Below are 23,838 nucleotides of genomic sequence, written 5' to 3'. Positions count from 1 at the left end.
AAAGTTGCAGAATATGTATCATTAAAAAAGGAGACTACTTCAAGTTTCAATGGATAGAGAGAGAGGTTAGAAACAAATTAAAATTGAAGAGGGCAAGTAGTGCCTATAGACATGATAAAGCCAACAGGGAATCCAAGAAAATAAGGAAAGTTAAGAGAAGGACAAGGAAAGCAAGAAGTGAGCACGAGGATCGAATCCCAAGAAAAAGTATTCAAAAAGAGAATTGTTAAATGTGAGATGGGACACAAAGAGTTGAGACTAGTGAGTTAGTAGAGGATATATATCAAATAAAACAGGACAGTATTTAAGTTAGTTAGTTAAGCTAAAGGAAGACAAAGGTGATGGGAACTGATAGGATACATGAAGAATCCTGAAATGGGGAAAGAACTAGCAGAGGCCCGAGAAATTACACATCAGGGTTCTGAGAGCGGAGGTGTGCTTGAGGAGTGAAGAGTGGTCAATGCAATATCCATTTTTTAAAAAGGGACAGAGAACTAACCTGGGTAATTGCAGGGCAGTTAGTTTAATATCTGTGGTAGGAGTCTTTTGCCAAGATGAAATTACTTATTATCTAGGATGTAGAAAATTATTAAAAGCAGTCGATATGGATTTCAGAAAGGAAGATTGTCCTCGACAAACCTGATTGAGTGTTCTTTGAGGAGATTTCATACATGGAGGATAAGGGAAATGCAGTGGATATGGGGTAAATGGGCTTGGAGAAAGCCTTTTGACTAATGGAGAAGATTAAGGGATATGGAATTAGCCGATGGGTAGCAAATTGGATTTAAAACTGGTTAGAAAAGTAGAAGCAGAGTAGGCGTTAGGGGCAGTTTTTCACTGGTAGTGGAGTTGGTGGTGGAGTCCCATAGGGTTCTGTTCTAGGATCACTTCGGTTCACATTAATGGCCCGGAGATTGTGGTGCTTGTGACGACGTACTCTCAGAATACGCCGTTATATTCCGTTTGGAATTTCCGCATGCACATGTGCAAAATCCAGAACTTGCAGCCTGTCAACATACACGTTGATAGGCCATCAGCGGGGGCCCCGAAAAAGCAATCGCTGGCGCAGAGTTGGGCTATCTGCCCAGCGAGTGCCCACGTAAGTCTTACAGTTGGTCAAGCAGGTGCAGGGCCTGCTTGCATCAGCGCAAGAAGATATCCAAGGCTTAAATTAAACATTTTCATATCTCAAATTATGCACAAATACTATATTAAATGGGTTTATGCAAATATAGGCCCAGATTACAGGTTTAATGATGTATAAAATTATCTAAAAATTTAATTTTTATGGAGGTTGGTGGAATGAAGGTAATGATGAATAAAATTCCAATTCTGTTAATTGTATAATTATTACATTTCGGGATTTCATTACATATCATTAGGGGGTTCCCTTTGTAAATGACTGAAATGAAATTCTGCGTATTGATTGGAGGACCAGGCCCAGTGATCCCAGGTATGCTTCCGCACTACCTGCGCCCCCGGGATCCGTGGGCCATTACGCTGCCCTCCACCTTGGGGCCCGAGACCGCAAATTTTGCAGCCTGGGCGCCAGCAGATACGTACTTAATTGTTTCGTGGGTTGGAGGCGTACTCTGGAGGTACACCTCCGACCGCAATTTCAGGGCCAATGATTTGAATATAGGGCTAAATGGGACATGTACAAATTTGTATACAATCCTAAACTGTGAGGCATTGTAAATAACTGAAGACTAAAGGAAGCTGCAAGCAGATACTGATAAGATGGTGGAACAGGCAAAAAAGTGGCAGATGGAATTCCAAGGTCAGTAAAAGGGAGATGGTACATTTTGTGTTGAAAAAAGGTGATAATTATACTTTGAATGAGGGACGGTTGGATTATGTGGAAGAGCGGATTGATCCGGGGGCGGGGGGGAGGCTTCAGGTTCACAAGACACTAAAAGCTACAGTTGAAGTAGGTATAGAATATAAATATAAAAGTCAAGATGCAAGGGTGAATCCATGGGCGGATCTTTAAACGCGAGTGGGAGCATAAAACAGACGAGTTTGCATCAGCTGGCCCTTATACACCCCGCCCAATTTTCCTTGTGATTGGCTGTTTTACACCCCCATCGAAGTTGATAGTTCCGGCGTATGGGAAACCGTAGCAAGACCAACATTGGAGAGAACGGAGTGCAGTTTTGGGCTCCACATTATAGGAAGGATGTTGAGACAACATAGAGAGGGTACAGCACAGATTCACTAGCGTGCTGAATGAGAAAATACAAATAATTATGCAAGAGATTTAGAATAGAGAAGATTTTTTTTTAAATTAGCGATTGAAGAAAAGACCATGCCAGTCTGAAGGAAATGGGGATAAAAGGACATGGGATCAGACTGGGCAAAGGACCACTGCTCATCTGGACAATAAACAATGGACTGGTTGGGCTGAACAGCCTGTTTCAGTGTTGTAATTTCTTGGTTCTGGTCAGGGAGTGGGGGAAGGGGTTTTACGGTCTTGTGGTTTGCTCTGCCCTGGCTTAGATTTGTGGCAAGATGCTGATCTGTGCATGCTCCGGCGTCCGCCGTTTAACACAATGACCAGATTGCTGGTGTGTGGGACTGCCTCCTCATTCAGTTTGAGCAGTAAGGAGCACTTGATCCAAGAGCAGGTTCCTGGAATCACATTCTCACAAGCCTACGACGCAGTGGGTTCCGTGTAGGTTAATGAAACCAAGAGATGCCGCTGAAGCAGGAAGAACCATATGCCCAGACACAACTGCACTCCAATATAAAAGTGCACAAGAGCTGTACATACCAGAAGGAATCAATGCATTCCTAATACCGCAAGAAAATTACAATACTCTTCCCCCCGCCCCCCACCCATGCCAAGGATTCAGTTCTCAGTATTTTCAATTTGCAACGCTGCCCACTGCTGCCTGCCCCCCCGCGACGCACAAGTTTTACTTCTCCAGACTTTCCTGACATAACACTGCCAAAGAGTAGGCAGAGAAATCCTGTACTGTGGGTTTCACGGTGGATGCACACCATCATGAATCATCGCTGATCAAATCACGCCATCTTACCACAGCACTGTGTGCCAGCATGGAGCTAAAACTGGCACTGGCCTAGCACCAGCTCACCTGCCCACATTCTTGGCTGCAGATTTGGGTGGGGGAAGAAGAGGGATGCAGTAGATGGGAGGCAAAAGCAGGAGAACTTTAATAAAAGCTGTTTTTAAAATAAAGATACTGTTATTTGAAATTTAGTATCTGCATAAAACATCTTTTACCTCAAATTTTGGTTTTTTGACAGGTATCCAGGTTTCAGTTACCACAAGAACAGATTAAGAGCTGGGTTTACAGCTTACTGGGCCTAGTTCCTTATAGCATATAGTTATTCCAAGGCTGGAAGAGGCAGGGTTCAATTGCCACTTACTAACCAACTTTAGATAGGGTGAAAAATGTCACTACTGGTCATTCCACACAGCCCAAGAAAGTACCCCTCAATGGAGGGAAAAGGGGAGTTCCTAAAGCACAAACCCCACCCCCACAGCAAACCTTCAGTTCCTCCCCTCTCCCCCAGTAAAACTGGCTATAGATCAATGTAATTCAGCGTGCGAGGAAGACACGCAGCTTCACCAGACGACAGCTGAGCTTTTGGCCAATTTGATTTTCAGCACTTGGTAGTGAACAGTTATTTAAGGAGGATCAGAAGAGTTCGAGGTTTCGACCCAGTTAACAAATACACACACAACATTCTAATGGTTTCCGTACGTTGGCAGACAATATAGCCCTTGTGCGGTATTTGCATTTGTGAGCAAACTTTCTTCTGTCGTGAATAGTGCTTCATTCAAAATGACCTTCACGAGAGAGATGTGGCATTGAGCTGCCTGGGAGAGCATACTAGTGGATTCCCGTTACTGGCCGAATAAAGCCTTACAGAAGTCTTTGGCAACTCTAAACTTTCCTTATACATGGCATGTATTTAAGATAACACAGGATACAGCAACCTTTCCACCCGAGGTATCAGGGATGCCTCACTTCCTGAGTAAGCCAAGGACTCCAGCACACCATATGGCATTTTCTGTTTAACTATACTCAACAGCATGCTTTATTTTTATATGAGTAGCACTCCATATATAAATATAAAAAGAGGTCACAGTAACAAGGAACATCTTCTCTTCCTCTGCTAACAGGCACCGACTCCCAAACATAAATATCACCCGAGGACCAGATTAACCACCAATCAATGGTCCTGCAATTTTTTTTGTGCACGGGCTCTTTAACTGGCTGCGCGGCCCATTCAATTTTTCGCGTGTGCGCGGTGATTTCCATCGAGAAGCCAGTGAGCGGACTGTGTGGGACTTCCAGTTAGCAGGAATGTTGCCTCCAATATACATTTGTTTTAACTTGATAGAAGCCTCTTTGAACACTTCTGATCACCCAGGCAACAGCTAGCCTGGTTCTTGGGCACTGCCATCCTCCAGTACCTCACACAAGTGGCCCTTTTTCATACACGAGGCTAGACAGTATGTGTTGGCAAGCTATTCAATTTAAGGAGACATCACAGATGAACTGGTCCTTTCCAGAGCTCCATGCACACACTGACCAGCAGGGTTCTCGGGGCAGTGAAGATGAGCCAGAGAAAATGTTCCCCTTCCTTAGCCAATTGCAGTGCCCTGGTCTTGGAAGAGATTAGTGAACAGCATACAATTAAAAAAAAATTAATGTGCAAATGGGGAATCTGGATTGTGGTGATCAGACTGTATAGGATTAATAAAGCACTGGACACTTGGAGCATGGTGTAAAATTCTGGTCATCATATCATAAAGAGGATAGAGGGGTACTGGAGAGGGTGCAAAAAAAGATTTACAAGGATGATACCATAAATGAAAGGTTACACCCATCAGGAAAGGAGGAACAGGATAGGTCTCTTTTCTCTTGAAAAGAAAAGGCTGATCAGCGTTAGATGAGGAAAGACGGGAGGAGGCTCGAGTGGAGCATAAACGCCGGCATGGACTGGTTGGGTAGATTGGCCCGTTTCTGTGCTGTATATCCTATGTAAAGCACACAGACTCACCCCTCCCTAACCAGTCCCGACTGGGTCGCGCAGCATCCAATTACAATCAAACACACGGTCAGAGGGCTCTGTGCAGCGAGAGAACAGGAAGTTGAAGCTTGCTGTTCAAAATGCACAATATGCTACCCCATAGCTCACAAGGTTTAGCCAGCTAGTAGCTAAGCCACACAGACCAGCAAGATCACAAGTTCAACCACTGTATCGGTGCTAGCTGATCTGAGCCGAGCTGGGTTAGGGAGGGTCGGGGAATGGACAGGGTTCCGACTCCCGACGGCAATCCAGTAAATGGGAATTAGCAAGGAAAGAAACGTGCTCAACTGTGATGTTCTGCTTCACCCCCAAGTAGCCTACCAAAACTCAGTGAAAGCTCATACATGAATAATTTGCAAATTAGCAGAGGGCAAGCACCATCTGTGCAACTGGACCCAGCACCAGCCTTGCCATAATGTGGGAAAACACAGTAAAATCAAAACAAGTCCTTGCAAATCTTGGACCATAGTGGGAGAAGTTATTCCCCATAATCCCTCAGTGCTTGCTCAGATGCCCATTTGACAATTCACAACCTACTCGCCTTTCAATAGGAACAGGAATCAGCCTTTCAGCCCCTCGAGCCTGTTCCGTTATTCAATGAGATCATGGCTGGGCTGATCTGTATCTTAACTCCATCTGCCCGCCTTGGTTCCGTAACCCTTTAATACCCTTGTCTAACAAATATCGATAAAAAAAAAAAATTTCAAAACTGGGATTTAAAACCCAGCTTCCACAGGTTTTTGAAAGAAAGAGTGTTCCAGATTTCCACTACTCTTGTGTGAAGAAGTGCTTTCTGACATCACACCTGAATGGCCTGGCTCTGATTTTAAGGTTAGGCCCCCTTGTACTGGACTCCTTCACCACCCCCCCCCCGCTCGAGGAAATAGGGTAGAGAGAGATAAACTATCAACTCCTTTAAATCATCTTAAACACCTCAATTAGATTGCCCCCTTGAGCATATAGTCAAGGAAATACAGGCCTAGTCTATGCAGCCTGTTCTCACAATGTAACCCTTGACCCGCAGTATAAAGTGGTTTACTCCATCCATACAGCAATTTCCCTGTACCCAGCATCCTCTTCCCACCGGGAATTCAGTAACAGAGCTGCTTCACCCTCCAACCACACCCCAAATAATGAGTGCTGACAATACACCGAAATCCAAGGGAGCCTCATGGAATTTGGCGCTCCAAAGTGGAAGTTCATGCCTAGCCTCCTCTTTTTGCAGCCACACTTCCATTCTTCTGTCTGCACAAATGAATCTTCATAGACCAGTGTTCTGTGCCAATCACTAAAGTGATTCAACAGTGAAGTAAACTAGTTATAAATATTAGTTTTATTAACCTCCCACCACAGCCAAGCCAACTCACCGGGCTCTGGATGTACACGTGTTACACTCAAACTAGCCAGTGGGGAGGAAAGGGACACCGTTCTTCTTCCTTATACAATTTGAATGGTGGATTAAGTGGCGCTGCTCCAGGTTCAAGAGAACATTGGTGGTATTAGGATCATTAATAATCCGAAGACAGTGCCTGCTGCTCCCGACTCAAGGGGCAAGCATTTGGAACTTTCCAGAGGACCATGGAGCACTCGAGAATGGAGGAGAGGGAATTTCAAAGTTGAAACTTGCTGATGCCAATTATCCTTCTACAGGTATGTAGCACAAACATGCACGTTACTATACTTGCAAAGAAAGTTGCACAGACTTTCCTTACTGGCACAGTAGGTAAAATATAGAGGCCATATAAGACTATGGCATGCAGACAAGAGTTCCAGGTTCAATCCCCAGTCCGTGCTGCATTAACTCATCTCATCGGCAGCAGTAGTTGAGGTACTACAATTGCTCTTGGTGCTCCTGGATGATGGGAGGGTGGAGAAAAGCAGCTAGGACCCCCCCCCCGGCCAATTGCGACATCCTGACAATCGGCCGTGGACAGGATTAGGCTTGGCTTCAACACTCTCACAATAAATAGCCTGTGGGCATTCACTCTCCAACACCAAGAATGTGAAGTACCAGAGGACTGGTGAAGTACCAGAGGGCTGCAGGCACACCCGTAGGAACATACCCTGGTAAGAGCTGGCACTTGTGGGACAACACGGGCAACACGGTGGCATAGTGGTTAGCACTGTTGCCTCACAGCGCCAGGGACCCGGGTTCGAATCCGGCCTCGGGCGACTGTCTCTGTGGAGTTTGCACATTCTCCCCGTGTTTGCGTGGGTTTCCTCCGGGTGCTCCGGTTTCCTCCCACAGTCCAAAGATGTGCAGGTTAGGTTGATTGGCTATGATAAATTGACCCTTAGTGTTAGGGGGATTAAATACGTGGGGTTACAGGATAGGGTGGGATATGTGTTGGTGTAGGGGTTACGGGGATCGGTTGGGATATGTGTCGGTGCAGGCTCGATGGGCCAAAATGGCCTCTATCTGCACTGTGGGGTTTCTGTGATTCTGTGAACACAGGAGGGCAGCTTGTAATAAAGTAGCAGCTCACCGCTGTTTCAACAGCCAAGCCACCCACAGGCTAGACTGCATCACAGGGTTGCCAGTGACTTTCTATTCCAGCTTACAAAGTGGATGCAACACGGGTAACAAGAGGGCGGGTTCAAATTGGTTAGAGACGTTTCTTAAAGTAGATGCGTACGGGAGACAAGAGATGCAAGTTACAGGCATTGTTAGGAAGCTATTTACACACTAATGGTAAGCATTAAGTTCAACTCCTCCTAGCTTTCTGCAGGATAGCATCAGAAGGAGGAGTTACTGGCCATGGGCACCACTTGTAATAGTTCGATTTACAATTGCCGCTTCTGTGCAACTGGGTTATCAGGCATTTTGAGATCACGGAACTTTAGGACCATAAGCCCTCTGGCAAAGATTTTTTGCAGGGTCAATGGTTGGCCATTCAGCACTGGAAAAAGTGGCAATTTAAAAAATAAAATGCATTTCCCTGACGGAAAGCTCAGCAACTAGAAAGATTACATTCCAACCCACTGCACCTGCACAGGAGATAAAAGAAGGAATGTTTTCCCAAACAGGAGCGCTCTTCATATTGGAAATTCAGGGTTTGGATCACGGCATGACTTTCCACGCGACAAAACGAATGGACGGAAGTCACGTTGACATCCATTGCCAAATTTTAAAATATGTGCTCCCATCGTGCAAGGTACGTCAAATCGTAAACTCTACCTCAGTCTTTGCAAGCCGGACATGCTGCCTAATGTACAAACCTGAAGGCATCCAGAACAGTTCATTAGGAATAATCAGAAAGCATGTTATACAGTTGCCCGACAAATCAGAAAACGAGCTTCCCGTCACATTCATCAATTTTCATCCCTTCTTTCCCAAAGCCACAGCCACCCCCAGCACCTCACCAAAGGAGCCATTCTTTGTGTGAGCCAACACACGCAAGCATCACCTTATTCAACTGGGGCGGGCACCACAGCCAAGCCGGACTCTGCCGCCAGTTCACGTAAAATGCGCTATAATTGGCCGCTGTACCTTTGGGTTAGGCGTGACAAACACGAAAAAAAAAAATCACACCGGGTTCTGTTCCTGACTGCTATTCAATGACCCTGGCAAGAAAGTGGATGTCAGTTAAGGACAGGACCAAAACTGACTGTGATCTCCCCCACAATCAAATAGTGTGCCAATATTTGTTGTATGTATACTGGAGAGGGGAAAGAGATAGTTAATGATTGGATCTAGTTTGCTTCCCTTTTTTTTCCTTCACATCCCAGACCATGGGGAACAGATGAACCTCTGCCCATCAATGCCACTAGCCAGTTGCTCCCAAGGTGGGCAGATATAGAGGCCAATTGACCTCAGAGCAGTAATGGGGATGCTCAAACCTACATCCTGTGGTTCTGTTGGTTCAGTCTGAGCTATAGAAGAGCCGGATGATCCCTGTTCCGTGCCAAATTAGCTGATCTTAGCCAGATTGGCACTGGAGGCATTATTAACCCCGGGTGCCCATGAAGCAGGAAAAACGCCATAGTTCTATTACAAATCATCAGTGTTGTCACTGAGCAAGGACAGAATTAGACGCGGCTGCCATGCTTCAGCATCAGTAGTCGGCATCTCGCAGATACCACCAAAGCCTTGCAAAATGAATACTGGGCCCTTGGCCAGGTATCAAAGGGCAGCCAGGACACCACACCCCAGAGAAAGTTAGGGAGGAGAAAATTTTTTAAAATACCAAGTGTCACCTGTCTATGGCAAGGCTGGTGGTTGGTCACAAACAGCCATTTTCATTTAGCACTCGTCAGAATAGCTATTAGCGACCCAGGAGACACCCTGATCACCTCAAGAGGTGCAGTCAACTTGTGATCATTTCTAGTCCTTTCATTACGTTCCCAATGCGAGGGACGTGCTCGCCCAAATGAACCGCACTGTAAAGTTTCAATCCCAGTCCGCACGCAGAACAGCGACATTTCACAGCAGGTAGAAAATGCACAAATGATCAACGGTACCTGTTGCTATGATTCTTGGAGCCGGAGGAGCTGTGCTTCGATTTCTCGCGATCCTTGTCCCGATCCTTTGACTTGTGCTCCTTATGCTTGTGCTCTTTATGCTTGTGTTTCTCTTCGCTTTTGCTGGACTTGTGGGAGTCTGCAAGTATATGGAGGGGGAAAAAAACCAAATGGCTGCTGTCATTTCTGTTTCCTTTCCTTCCAGCTCGTCAATAATGCAAGCAATCTCGGAATTTCTACACAAGTTAGCAAAAAGATACACAAACACACACTAGTTCCTGCACATCTCCATTTTACTAAAATACTGCATTGCGCATATTTGTATCCATCCAGTCTTGCCATCATTACTGTACTAATCTTTTTCACACCAATATGCTTCCTCGTCTTCTGAAGGCATCAATTCTTAGCTGACGTAAGGATCCATGGGCACTGGCTGCCTTCTGGCACACTTTCAGCAGGATTTGCTGGCTATCAATTCCCCACCCTAACAGACGGGACGGAGGCCAACTGTAACTCCCCAACTGAAATCAGCTAACTCTGTTCAAACTGGGGATCAAACCAAGGACCTTTGTGACCTGAGCCATCAGGTGAATCTACAATGAATCCTGTATATAACCAGTAGATCTCCTGTGGTGTTGCTCATTTAGTCAGTGCAGCGAAAGTTTCAGGAAGACATGGCTGCTTGAAGGATTATACAAATGCAAGAGCAGTGCTTAGAGGTATATTTGATTATCTGAGGAAGGATCCCTGGTATGAGAGGGTTGTCCTATGGAGGAGAGATTGAGTAGATTGGGCCTATACCCTCTGGATTTTAGAAGAATGAGAGATGATCTCATTGAAATATGTAAGAATTCTGAGGAGGATTGGCAGGGTATATACTGAAAGGTTGCTTCCCCTGACTGGAGAGTCTAAAACTAGGGGACATAGTCTCAGGATAAAGTTGTCGGCCATTTAAGACTGAGATGAGGAGGAATTTCTTCACTCAGGGTTGTTAATCTTTGGAAATTTCTGCCCCAAAGGGCTATGAATGCTGAATCATTGAGTATATTCAAGGCTGAGGATAGAATATTGGAATCTAGGGGAATCAAGGGATATGGGAATAGTGCGGGAAAGTGGAGTTGAGGTCGAAGATCAGCCATGATCCTATTGAATGGCGGAGCAGGCTTGAGGGGCCGTATGGCTGACTCCTGCTCCTAATTCTTATGTTTAGCTCATATTTCCAAGGAACAAAAATCAGAAAAGTATGAGATTTAAAATGTGATATATGCAAGATGTATTCATGTTGCATGAACAAAGTCAGGTTCAAACTATATAATGCTCTTCAAACGATACCCTTGAGTTCTATGTCCAGCTCTGGTCACAGACACCAAGGAGACATTAAAGCATCCTAGCTGATAAGGGAATTAGGGGTTACGGGGAGCGGGCAGGGAAGTGGACGTGAGTCTAGGTTCGGATCAGCCATGATCCTATTGAATGGCGGAGCAGGCCTACTTCTTATGTTCTTATGTAAAGCCCTGCATGCAGTTCAAAGAGAGCTGTCTGACTGATCCCTAGTGTCAAAGATCGGAGGAACTACTGGTGAAACGTTAGTCATCTCCTCTCATGGCTGAAAAGCTAAGCGGTAACCTCATGCAAGGCAGTAATTAGTACAGAAAAGATCGATCCAGAACACCACCAGTAAGAGTAAGACAATGGGGACAAAGGTTCAAACTAGTAAATGGAAAATTTAGGACTGACACAAGAAGGTTCTTTGCACAGTGATCAACACATGGACTGGATGCTTAGGTGGAGGAGTTTAAAAACTCTTGGATTAAGAAGCAGTTGGATACTGTGATGGGGGGGGGGGGGACTGGAGGACATTTTCAAAATGGATGAGCTGAAGTGGGCCAAATGGTCTTCCTTGTCTGTATCTATTTATCTTGAGGCAGCCACCATCACTTGCAGCATTGCTACAACTGCCTTCAGGGTCCCTGTACTTGGAGGTGGGGATGGAGAGAAGGAAGGAAACCCATAGTGAACACTAGTCTCAGTAAGGCTACTAGACCAAACACACTATACATACAGTCAACATCATACATGATTAAGCTGCACTTATTATCAGTCTCCAACAATGGAGACAGGACTTGGCCCTACTGCTCAGCAAGACCGAAGTAACTCATTCTTGCTATGGAGCACGAGGAAACGCTGCCCTATAGATTGAAATGCGTAATTATCTGAGGTATTGGAAAGGAAGAATGGGGAAAACATCATTTTTAAAAATAAATTAAATTTTTTAAAAAAGAGACAAAAAGGGAAAACGAAGTAAATACTTCACACACCACACCAGATAGAGATCCAATATACTTTTCCTGAAATCAGAGACCATTCCTGCACTCGCTGATCAAATCAATCCTAGCATCCGAACAGTAATAGCAAGTCATATCAAGGTCAGCACCATTTTGTTGCACGCACTCAGTGGTGTCATTTAAATAAAGCAGGAAGGTTGGTCACAAAATAATCTCACTAAAAAGTTATCGTGCTCCTCTCATTCACCGCACGCCAAGAAATAAAATCAGATTTAAAAAGTATTACTGCAAAGGCCAAGCACAATCTGTCCTGCTCATTAACCGTGTTAATATTGCTAGGCAAGAAAGAATCTGGTTCTGTTGTGCTGCCTGCATTAAATACAGAAAAGGATTTAAAGAGAAACACAAAGCTTTAGTCAAAGCTGGTACATATTCAAGAATGTTCTAGATTGCTTCAAATCACCCTGGACCGGTGATACCCAGGGGAAGCAACAGCCACTGCCTGAATGCTGGCCTCACAATAGAAAAACGTGCTCCATCTCATGGGAAACCAACCTCTGGTGAATAAACCCAACTAACTGTTGGGATGCTTTCTGGATTGGGGGAAGGGGGGAAAAGAACAAATAAAGCAAAAAATAAAATATCCATTGCTGTTACTAGGCTCATTAAGACCATATCTTTCTACAATCAACATTTAGCACGTAACCAGAACCATATGGTCTCGATCATGGCAATTTGAAGTCATGTAGAAAGCCAGACCTAAACAGACTAGTACGAACTAAATAGTAAACCATAATGAAAGACCAGTGCTACAAATTTTAGATTGTCAAAGGTTCTGCATTTGCAAGAGTTGCCTTACGGCGTTGGACTGGAAATATTGCCAGAACAGAATGAAGGCCGGCCATTGCTGGCAACCATGGCGATAGGATGGGAAGGAAGGTGCAGAGAGAAGATTGGGAGGGAGGGGTGGAAGGGAAACACTTCGCTCTGCCAGGATTGCCAGCAGAGATCATTACCCACCCTTTTGCAAATCAGACAGCAGAGATCGGAACTGGGCCTAAACCAGAAATGGGAGCATAAATGCAGACTCTCCAGTCTGCCTTGTGCAATTTCTACCCAGTAGTTGAAGGTCAAGGGCACTGAATGTGTTGGTGTACCAGCACATTCCAACAGAGAGGCAAGATGGGGGTTCATGACTCTCCATTTTGGATTTCTCCTTGATGGGGTGGAGTGGGGTAGGGGGGCAAGAAAAGAGGAAGGGGAATCACCTTCACAAACTCAGCAACCAGCCATAGCGGAAAGGATCATGTACTTACTCCAGAAATGGAAGGCGAGACAGAAATCAACTACCTTGGTGAGTTAGTGGGCAAGAGAGCCACACAGACCTGATGGCCCCAGGTTCAATTCCTGCCCCGTGCAGAGACAGGTGAGCTCAGCTTGGCCAGCTAAAGTTGGCCTTGGTCTCCTTGCTGAGGGTAGAAGCTAAGACTCCTCCACCCGGTTTCAGTGTACTCTGCCGGAAGGTGCAGCCACACGAAAGTCAGGCGAGGACAGGATTGGATTTAACTCGTGTGCAACTCTGCCCGAGGCAAGTAGCAGACGGCTTAAAATGGGAAGAACGGCTACCTGGGCAAAGTAAAGGAGGGCTTTTGGTCCCTTTGGAATGGCAGCTCAGCAACAGTCAGCGCCACCAGGGAAGAAAGTTCATTTAAAAACGTAAATACAACACACCCTGGGAAAAAAAAAAGATTTTGATAAAGAAATGGAGACGTTTTCCTGGTGAACCACATGGTTCGGTGCAGTGCGGCACAGACCAAGAGGATTCCAGGTTCCACCTGTACACGGTGCTCTCAACTAAAGGCACCAGTGGGAGAACTGCCTTAGCCATCAGATATCTCCTGGATTTAGGGGGTAAACAGCAGCCAGGCTTCCCCACTCCTAATCAGCTTTAGCTTTACAGCAGAATTTTAAATGGGGAAGGATTATGCCTACCCGCGATGCCCTCGGCTATTATCAAATCACCTGCATAAAGTCTACCCTTAAAAGAATGCCGACTTGGGGAAGGCACCAAAGGGCTGCCAGCACTGTAGAATCATTACCACAGCATATATTAACATCTTCAGAAGATGAGGAGACACCGTGGGGGAAGTGCTCAGGCCAAGTGTATGAAGCTGATCTCTTCACCTTTACCAAGACAGCTACGGAACATGCAGAATCATCCATTCAGAATTCGATGAAGCGCTAATAATTCTGATACACCAGGATGGAACAACTCTACAGTGTCCAGACGGTGCCTTTTGACCTCCACCGAGGAGACATAATTCATTCCCCTTCCCCCAAGACTTGTACCAACGTGACCTCTCCATTGTCAACAACACAACTGCAGACCACCAAAGCTACCAATTCAACGAGGCAAGTTAACCAGTTACATTTTGAACCGTATCTAATTAGGCAGCCTGCCTCGGGAAGGGAAGAGGGCCTTTTCAAGTGTCCTCGCTGAATATGCTTGCTTGGCATTTGTATAACTGGACCTTCAAGTTTGATGGGCAAATGCAAAACTCAGAACAGAAACTACAAAGACATCGCAAGTGGGGGGATGCTTTAGATTGTAGCCAGTCGGCACAAACATACTGTAAAGGGTTACTGCCCAACAACCTCCCCTCACAATAGTCAGCAGTCTGCCCAAGAGATCCAAACATTTATCCAGAAACAAAAGGACACAGCAACCAAGCCACAATGCCAATCCTTTACTTGGCCACAATTAAAAATGTTTCAGCACACACTAAAATAACCACACAGCAGTAGCATGGAACCAAAGGTGATAAAGAGTCTGTACTGGTGGGCACTCAACACAAAATGAAAGAAAACTAGTTCTATACCAGAAATAACAACAGAAAATGCTGGAAAAACTCAGGTGGTCAGGCAACATCCGTGGAGAGAAATTTGAGTTGACGTTTCGGGTTTGACCCTTCTTCAAAACTGGAGAGAAAAGGAACTAGATCGAAGGCAGGGCTGCGATCGGACAAAAGAATAAAAGAAGTAAAAGAGATTAGAAGCTAGACGAGATGGTAATAGGCTGGGATTAGGTGTAAAGTGTACTGGCAGGGCAAAAGATAGCTGCCAGGTGTGAGAGAGAAACAAAAGGAAAGGGGGGGGGGAGGAAAGGAGTGGAAAAATATAAGTAAAAATGAAATAGGGGCCGAGGTTATGATCTGAAATTGTTGAACTCGATATTGAGACCGGAAGGCTGCAGAGTGCCTAATCGGAAGATGAGGTGCTGTTCCTCGAGTTTACGTTGAGCTTCCGTGGAACAGTACAAGAGGCCAAGGACGGTGAGGTCCGAGTGGGAATGGAGCGGTGAATTGAAATGACAGGCGACCGGAAGCTCGGGGTCACCCTTACGGGCTGAACGGAGGTGTTCCGCAAAGCGGTCACCCAATCTGCGTTTGGTCTTCTAGGAATGCCTACCTTGAACTAGTTCTATACCAGTATGTACTGTATGAATTTTAATAATTTCCTCATGACATTCAAAGCGAACCAACCACATATTCCTCAAACTCCAAAGAGCTAATTGCTCACTCAGTGTTCAAAAATCTCAACCTTATTGACAAGCAGCACTATTTCAGTCTTTGGATTTCATTGGTTTCAGTTCCTTTTTGAACAAAAATACGTAGTTCCCAAACATATAAGCTACATACGAAAAAAACATGACCAGAAATTAGCAGTAGAAAGCAATCAGAGATCTTATTTCAATACTAATAACCTCAGCAACGTGAAAGAACGTTGAGAAGAGTCAGTCACTTGCACTATTTTACAGTGATTAGCATTCACGAACAGGAAGAATGCAAATCTAACCCCTTAAACAGCAAGAGTCAGCTGAAGATGTCATTCCAAAAAAGAACCCTCTTCCATCCAGGAAAGCTACTGTGATGATGCTCTAGCAGGCCCCCTTCTCACTGCTAAAGGATTATATCGTTTTTCCTCAGATATGTGGAGCGCTGGATCAGAACGTCTTTCTTCCTTTCCTCCCCACTCCCTCAGCCCTTGTTGCTCTCCTTCAATGTCTCGCATGGGTTTGTCAAATTACTGTCCCGTTTCCCCTGCCCTCCTGCCAGGTGAGAAATCCAATCCCTCTCGCACTTACTTTTATGCCCCTCACCTGCATCAAGCTTTTTAAATTTCCCCCTCCAAATTGGAAGCGTTGAAAAGTGTTGCACTATTTATTGCTCATCTACTTCCAACATTATTACCGGGAAAAACAACCAGGTCATATTGGAAATAACAACAGAAAACGCTGGAAAAACTCAGCAGGCCAAACAACATCCGTGGAGAGAAACAGAGTTAACGTTTCAGGTCATATTAGAAATGTTTTGAGGGTTTTGCATGGCATTAGTAGGCAAAAGAAAACTTGAAATCGTGCCAGGCTTTAAAAAGTTATTAGAATGAGTAACATTGTTCCCTGTGCAGCGCCATGCCCAGCCAATAATAATGTAGGTGCATTAACACCTACACAACATGCGCTATCACTATGATAATGTCACTATAATTAGTTAAAAGAGCCCTAACCTACAGCTTGAATACTCTGACATCAAACTTAACTAGATCAAGGTTGCTACCAAGCCAATCTATCAGTTAGGAGTGGAGTTCAAAACTTGAGGACAATTCCCAAATTCAGAGGTCGTCACTTATCCTCACAGAGTTTATAACAAGCTTTAAGAAAGTGTCTTTTGACTTTAGGGGTAGGGTGGGGGGGGGGGGGGGGGGGGGGGAGGAGAAAAGAGAGAGAGAGAGAAAAAGTCTGGTGAACTGGTTGAAGATATAAAATTTGTCCTCGCTGATGCATATATGTACATATGACAAAGCGAGTGGAGATGAGAATTCTGAAGTCTCTGAATACTGGGACATCCAGCGGAGTACTCACATCCGATGGGGGCAGAGCAGCCCTCCCGTCATAGTATCTGCGAGCAGGAGGCCAGTGAGTTGACATCCAGCAGGGTACTTGCATCCGATGGGAGTGGAGTGGTGACCACCACCCCCCAATCGTATCTGGCTGGTTCCCCCCCGGTCAGGCTAACTATCTGGCCACGTAAAAAGAAATGGGTCTTCATTACAGAAACAGCCCACAGCATTTTGAAGAAGGGTTCGACCCGAAACGGCAACTCAAAATTTCTCTCCACGGATGTTGCCTGACCTGCTGAGTTTTTCCAGCATTTTCTGTTGTTATTCCACAGCATGAACTGTTGGATGTAAAAGCATCATCCCATTTAAATTCAAATCGCCCTTTTCTAAGAAGAGAGAGAAATAAAGCCCAACAAGGGAGTGGAATACACAATGGATGCTGAAGCACTCTTGGGTAAATGACCATACTTACCAATGCAAAGAGAGTTCCTTCAACCCACTGAATTAAGTTGCTGCTCCAAAAAAAACATACTGGGTAAATACTGTGTGTACTGAGCCACACAAAGGCGGCCCCACATTTGATCCCTGGTCTCTGCTTTGGGCTGATCTCACCTCCATAAAGCACAACTGCCCCTCTCCTGAACAGCAGCCAGCGACCCTTAGTGGAAAATGTGCACGTGCAGAGCTCGTACGCTGTTGTGATGTCCCTTGATAATGAAACAGCCCAGGCTCGCATGAGAAGAGCAGGCACTTAGGCAAGGTAGTAGAGGGCTATCAGCATCAGTGGAATCACATCACAGCATGACTCACTGATTCAAGGGGAAAATAAATAAACTCTCTTAAAAAGGCGAGTTCCCTCATTAGCACAGTTGGTAAGTTGACAGCCTGAGCTAAATCCAACCGGGTAGGCCCCAGCTTTGATCTTCAGTCCTTGTTCAGTCAACTGGTCTCAACCAGAAAGGCAAGTATTATAACTGGCCTCAGTTCTCCTGGGCTGTGGGGGCAGGCAAATTCCGTAGCTGATCATCAGTAATTCCCGCTGGAAGGTGCGCATACATGGGTCAGATAAATCTTTGCTGCGTACTCCCCAACCAGCCGAGCAGCCCAACACCACGTTAATCTAGGCTGTATCGTAAAGAGCAGACACTCGAGTAAAAATGCCCAACACCCATGAAGTCAGATCCCAGAATGAGCCCGCACTTCCAGAAGGGGGGAAAAAACCCTCAATTTATATCTTTAAATATTCCAGTTAGTCAGTTACCAGACTATGCAGATCTCAATGCTTTCCCTCTACTGCCAGTGAGTTGGGCGCTCCAGGAAAAGGATCAAGAGGAAGGAATACAGGAAACTTTGTGTTATCCGGAGGCGAACCGTCCGGCAAGCTGGGGCCACCGGCAAAAATCAGGAGCCGTTTTTTATTCTTTTCGTTTCTTTGCTTTTTTTTTTTTTTTGAACAGTCAAGCTCTGCAGGGTCTGTAGCTAAGCAACAGCTTCAGCTAGAGACGCTTGCCGACTGTTTAGAGGCTGTTGCTAAGCAACATGGTTTGTTGATTCATATGGAGATGATAAATCTCCGTATGTTTCAACATTAGCTCTGGAGTGTCCGGCAGTTTTGAGGGAACGGCAGCAGCTTGGTCCCGTCGGCGCCGGATAGCACAAAGTTTCCTGTACTGGGTTTAGAAGTAATAGGAGACGGTAGAAGGGCCAAGTTCCCTCAACCTCCCCACCCATGTCATAATTCACATCACGTGCCGCTAGTCAGCCACCATGTTCAATACCACTCTGTTCTCCACAGGATCACTTTCAAGAATTTTAGCTGAAAGTCAGAAATTCTTGTGCGCCATGATGGCTTTGTGGTAAATGCAGCATCTGGCACGGAACAGACCAAGATCCCAGGTTCAATCCAGGGCCATTGCTGAATGAGCTGATCTCAGTGGCGAAAGAAGGGAAGAAGTCAGACAAGGTTCCTGCTTCTGATCTCCATCCACTGACATCAGCTGAAATGTGCTCACAAAAGGACTGGATTGGGCTCTGCTGTGATGCCCCTCATGGTAGATTAGTCTTACTCAATACTCTCCCTCTAGATACATAGCTGAAGAACGGCCACAAAAATACCAAAGGGTCATCAGAAATATGGAACCGCACTGTCTTGATAAGAGAAATTGAGGAGAATAGCCTTGAAATGGGATCTCACTTAATAACCATCCAAATAATTATTGATGTGCATATTCATAGGAGTAAGGCCCTCAAATCTAATCACACCCTGCTCTACAAATGAAATCTGAAAAGTCAAATCCAATGCATCACTGGGGGTGCAACACCTCACTGATCAGCAAAATTAAATGAGATGCATTTCAAATTGAAGTAGTTTTTTTTGAAAATGTGCTTTTTTGGTTTTATTCTTTTCATTAATATTCTCCAACTGTATTACTCATCTCCTACACCTCCTCCCCAAGACAAAACTAATGGCATTCATGCACCTCCTGCTCTCCGTTCATTTTAAAACAGTTAAGTACAATTCTCTGCTCCCTTCATTTCCTTCTTGAAGTACTTGACCAATTCTCATGAAACCTGGCATAGGTCTGCCATTTGACAGGATGGCTTCCACACACTGAAAATCAAAACCCAGATACTATACTATTGGGCAAGTTGAACCTTATAAAAAAAAGGAAAATGTTGCACTTGATGCATTTTTGGTAGATCCTGTCAAGCTAAGGTGACACACGCAATTTTTTTTTAAAAAGCACTTGGCTTATCATGGTGAGCATGAATTCAGAATGACATGCAACACAGTTCCAATCAAAATCAACCTTTTTCAAATGAAAAACTTTTAACTAGATCAATATCTTAACTCATTTTCACCGAGGACAATCATTTTAAGCCTCATACAAATATGCACGGTGATCCTTTCTGATGAGATGGGAGAGAGGTGCTAAATGGAACCTAACTGATCACAAAACTAATCTTTTTTAAATCCCCACCACCCCTGGCATTGCCCTGCTGTAGTCTCACTAAGTTCCCCATTGACTTTGGGAAAGGTGAAAGCTATTTTTTGTCCTTGCAAAATTAAGATTTAAAAAAATGAAACGTTAACTGCACTGGACATTAAGCTTGCACTCCACATGTCAGAGGATGTGACAATCACCATCTCAGTACAGATTTGTTTTCAGTTAATAAATTAATATATAAACAATATACACTCTGCAGCACCTTCTAGAAGTATCTACACGTCAGTCTAGTAGCATATATATACACACACACACATATACATATAAAAATAAAATATATATTTTTTAAATACAATATTACCCCAGGAATTTCAAACACCAGGGAGAAGGTTAAAAGATGCAAATTGAAAAAAAAATATTTTGCTCTTTAATTTTTAAAAAAATTTGATGAATCATATTGTTTAAAAAAATAACCTTCACGATGCTGCTCGCCATGTGAGTGGAGGCATTTCTGCTTCCACCACCAAGCAGAGAGAAAATTGAACTGCAAAAAAAAAAAATTTTTGGAGGAGGGAGGCAGAAAAAAAGGTGCAATTCTTGCAAAAAAAATTAAAAATAAATAAACCCTCTTTTTCCCTTCTTCTTGCCAGCTTTCTATTTTCAATGCCCGGCTCACATTTTTACTGCTCCCATGCAGGAGCCTCGCTCTTGCAACATGCACACGAAGGAGAGACACACACAGAGAGAGAGAGAAAAGAAAATGGCGCAGAGACTAAGTCCTAACGGCCGAAAAGCCGGTTTTCCGCTCGCTCTCCCGGCCCGGCCCAGCCCGCCCGCGGCCCGCCGGCGCCCGGCTCCCGAAGCCGGGGTGCGGCGGCGGCGACTGCCGCTGCTCGGGGCCGCGGGCGGCGGGCGGAAGGCAATGATTCGGGAGGCTGATTTGAACAATAGGGCTTGCGGGCACGTAGACGGGACTTAGTCTCTGGACGCCATGTCTGATCCTCTCTTTCTCTCTCAAACAGCAAGAGGACAAAAAAAAAAGGAGAAAAAAGAGGAGGATAGAGAAGAGAAAGACATTAACAAAACAAAATAGTCTGTGAGGAGATTTCAGGAAAAAAACACTCACCGTTTAAGCGAGAATCCGTGTTGATCTACAAGGCAAATCGAAAAAATATCACGTTAAAACTTTTTTTTCCCCCTCAGCTCAGCAGACAGGAAAAAAATGGATTTTTTCACAAGTTTTAAATCGCTAAAGCTTTTTTTTTCAAAGTCTAAGATTTCACAGCTGCTTCTACCTACCTGGGAGAGGTGTTCGAGGCTCATTTTGATGATTTTTTTCCTGTTGTTTGTTGGGAGGGAGTTGAGTTGTGTACACACACACACCAAAAGACCTGCCTCAGATTAAGCCGGTCCAGCTCGTTGTGCAACGTCTAAGTCCTGGTTTGGGCGCACTGCGCATGCACGTGGATTTAACTTCTATGCGATTTACATCTCAATTTCACTTCTCTCACAATTGGATTGCACCAAGAGACTGATTTGAATAGAGCAGATGCACCCCCACCCCCCCCCCACTTCTCACTCTCTCTCTCTTCCCCTCCCTCTTCTCCACCACCCTCCCCTGAGCAAACCCCCTTCCCTCCCACCACCATCAGAGTCCTCTCCCCACCAATGGCAACTTTTTTGTTGTTGTTCTTGGAATAAAGTGGCCACAGACTTAGATTTGAAGCAATGGGGGGGGGGAACCAGACTGTTCTCCAACCACCCCCCCCCCCCCTTCCCCACCACCACACACACACTTAATCAAATCAAATCAACTTTTATTGTCATTGTTAGTGCACAAGTGCAGTACAACGAAATGTAGGCTTGCGGCTCCCGAGAGCGTACATTTAGATTAAGACATTTAAACATTCAACATACATTTGGCTTGTAGTATATTAACATAAACATAACCATAATAAAGTGCATTGGCAGATGTGCAGGCTTTAGAGTTTATTTGTGGAGTTCAGTAGGATGACAGCCCTGGGAAAGAAGCTGTTCCTAAATCTGGTCGTACGGGTGCGAATGCATCTGTAGCGTCTCCCAGATGGCAGGAGATGCAATACAAAATTATTCACCCCCCCCCCCACTTTCATAAACTAAATGGACAAAAGTTATCCAGCCGTAACATCCATTAAATAAAATGATGTCACAGTGGTTTCTGCTGATGTCAGTGTTTCGCCATCATAAAAGCAGGCTAACTTGCTCTAGAGTTTTAACAACAACTGGCATAGATAAGTTTTGGTTGCCTTATCTGAGGAAGGATGTTCTTGCCATGGAGGGAGTGCAGCGAAGATTCACCAGACTGATACCTGGGATGGCAGGAATGACGTAGGAGGAGAGATTGGGTCGATTGGGCTTATACTCGCTGGAGTTTAGAAGAATGAGAGGGGATCTCATTGAAACTTATAAAATTCTAGCAGGACTAGATAGACTAGATGCAGGAAGGATGTTCCCGATGGCAGGGGAGTCCAGAACCAGGGGTCACAGTCTAAGGATAAGGGGTAAGCCATTTAGGGCAGAAATGAGGAGGAATTTCTTCACCCAGAGAGTGGTGAACCTGTGGAATTCTCTACCACAGAAGGCAGTTGAGGCCAATTCATTAAATATATTCAAGAAGGAATTAGATATATTTCTTAAGGCTAAAGGGATCAAGGGATATGGGGAGAAGGCAGGGACAGGGTACTGAATTTGGATGATCAGCCATGATCTCATTAAATGGCGGAGCAGGCTCGATGGGCCGAATGGCCTACTCCTGCTCCTACCTTCTATGTTTCTATGTATTTGTATGGCACCTTTGAAGTCGTAAAACGCCCAAAGGTGCTTCACAGGAGCGTAATCAGACAAAAAAAATTGGCACTAGCCAAACAACAACTATAGCACCGTTACCATATGTTCCATGGTCCCTCACAGGAGGGTTAGCAAACAAAATTTGATGCTGAGCCACATAATGAGATATTAGGACAGGTGGCCAAAAGCTTGGCCAGAGACGTAGGTTTTAAGGAACATCTTATAGGAGGAGACAGAGATGGAGAGGCGAAGAAGTTTTGGGAGGAGATTCCAGAGCTTAGGGCCTAAAAAGCCAGACGGCCGCCAATGGTGGAGCTAAGGAAGTCGGGTTGCACAAGAAGCTAGAATTAGAAGAATACAGAGATCTCGGAGAGTTGTCGGGCCGGAGGAGGTTACAGAGTGGAGAGGCCAGGGAGTGATTGTGGTAAACCACTTTTATCGTTCACTACCGTTACACTATGGTTATCACTGTTATATCGTTACACTATGGTTATCACTGTTTACACTGTTGTATCACTACACGAGGTCGCCTCTTGCCACGCTGTTATACCTGGGCTGACCACTGCTGACTCCGCCCATAGCTCCGCCTACTTGCCCAGGTATAAAGGTGGTCGACTGGCTGGTATTCCTCCTTGTTGGATCCGATCACCCACGAGGGTGGGCTCTGTTATTTAGCCAATAAAAACCTATAGTTACTTTCTTAACTCGTCGCTTTTCATTGGATGAATTGATAGGTATATCAATTTTATTGGCTAAATTTTAAAAATGTCTAACGAACCGTCAGACCAGTCAGACGCCCAGCTACAACAGCCACAGCAGCCGGCCTGGCTGCGAGCCCTCCGACCGCCGTACCTGAATCTAAACCCACAGGCAGCAAACTCAGCCCTCGACTTCAAACACTGGCTGAGCTGTTTCGAATCCTACCTGGGAGAATCCGGCGTGCCTCAGAGATCCAAACTAAGAGTGCTGACCGCCCAAGTGAGCCCTAAAGTATTCGCACTCATACAGGACCTTACTACATACGAGGCCGCCATCAACCTGCTGAAACAGCAGTACCGGAGCCCGGTAAATTCTATGTATGCCAGACACCTCCTAAGATCCCGCCCGCAACAGCCAGGAGAGTCTGTAGATGAATTTTTACGGGCGCTACAAACACTCGGCAGGGACTGTGACTTTAAAGCGGTAACGGCTGCAGAAAATACTGAAGAGAATATCCGCGATGCCTTCGTGAAAGGCCTTCGGTCCGACTACTCACGGCAAAGACTGCTCGAATCAAAGGACCTCGACCTGAACACAGCTGCAGCCCTCGCCCGCTCCCTGGAAGTGGCCCATCGGGACCTCGAGGCGCATTC

At 45.2% G+C, this 23,838-nt stretch overlaps 1 protein-coding gene across 1 annotated transcript in view; it reads right to left on the bottom strand.

The window, feature by feature from the left end:
* Positions 1–21,114, bottom strand: part of LOC147108828 (DNA topoisomerase 1-like) — a 74,661-nt gene extending 53,547 nt beyond the window's left edge. Inside the window, exons 1-3 of the mRNA XM_086005716.1 lie at positions 20,960–21,114; positions 20,787–20,811; positions 9,529–9,667 (exon numbers count right to left, since the gene is read on the bottom strand). Of these exons, the coding sequence (XP_085861842.1) occupies positions 9,529–9,667; positions 20,787–20,811; positions 20,960–20,983 (188 nt within the window). The 5' untranslated portion in view covers positions 20,984–21,114. The remainder of the gene's footprint in view (positions 1–9,528; positions 9,668–20,786; positions 20,812–20,959) is intronic.
* Between the last annotated feature and the right edge of the window lie 2,724 nt (positions 21,115–23,838).

This window comes from Somniosus microcephalus, chromosome 13 (genome assembly GCF_052327205.1).
Source record: "Somniosus microcephalus isolate GS21.2 chromosome 13, FLI_Smic_1.0, whole genome shotgun sequence".
Taxonomy (NCBI): Eukaryota; Metazoa; Chordata; class Chondrichthyes; order Squaliformes; family Somniosidae; genus Somniosus; species Somniosus microcephalus.
Note: the sequence above shows the minus strand (reverse complement) of the source record. Positions and strands in the feature narration are given on the sequence as shown.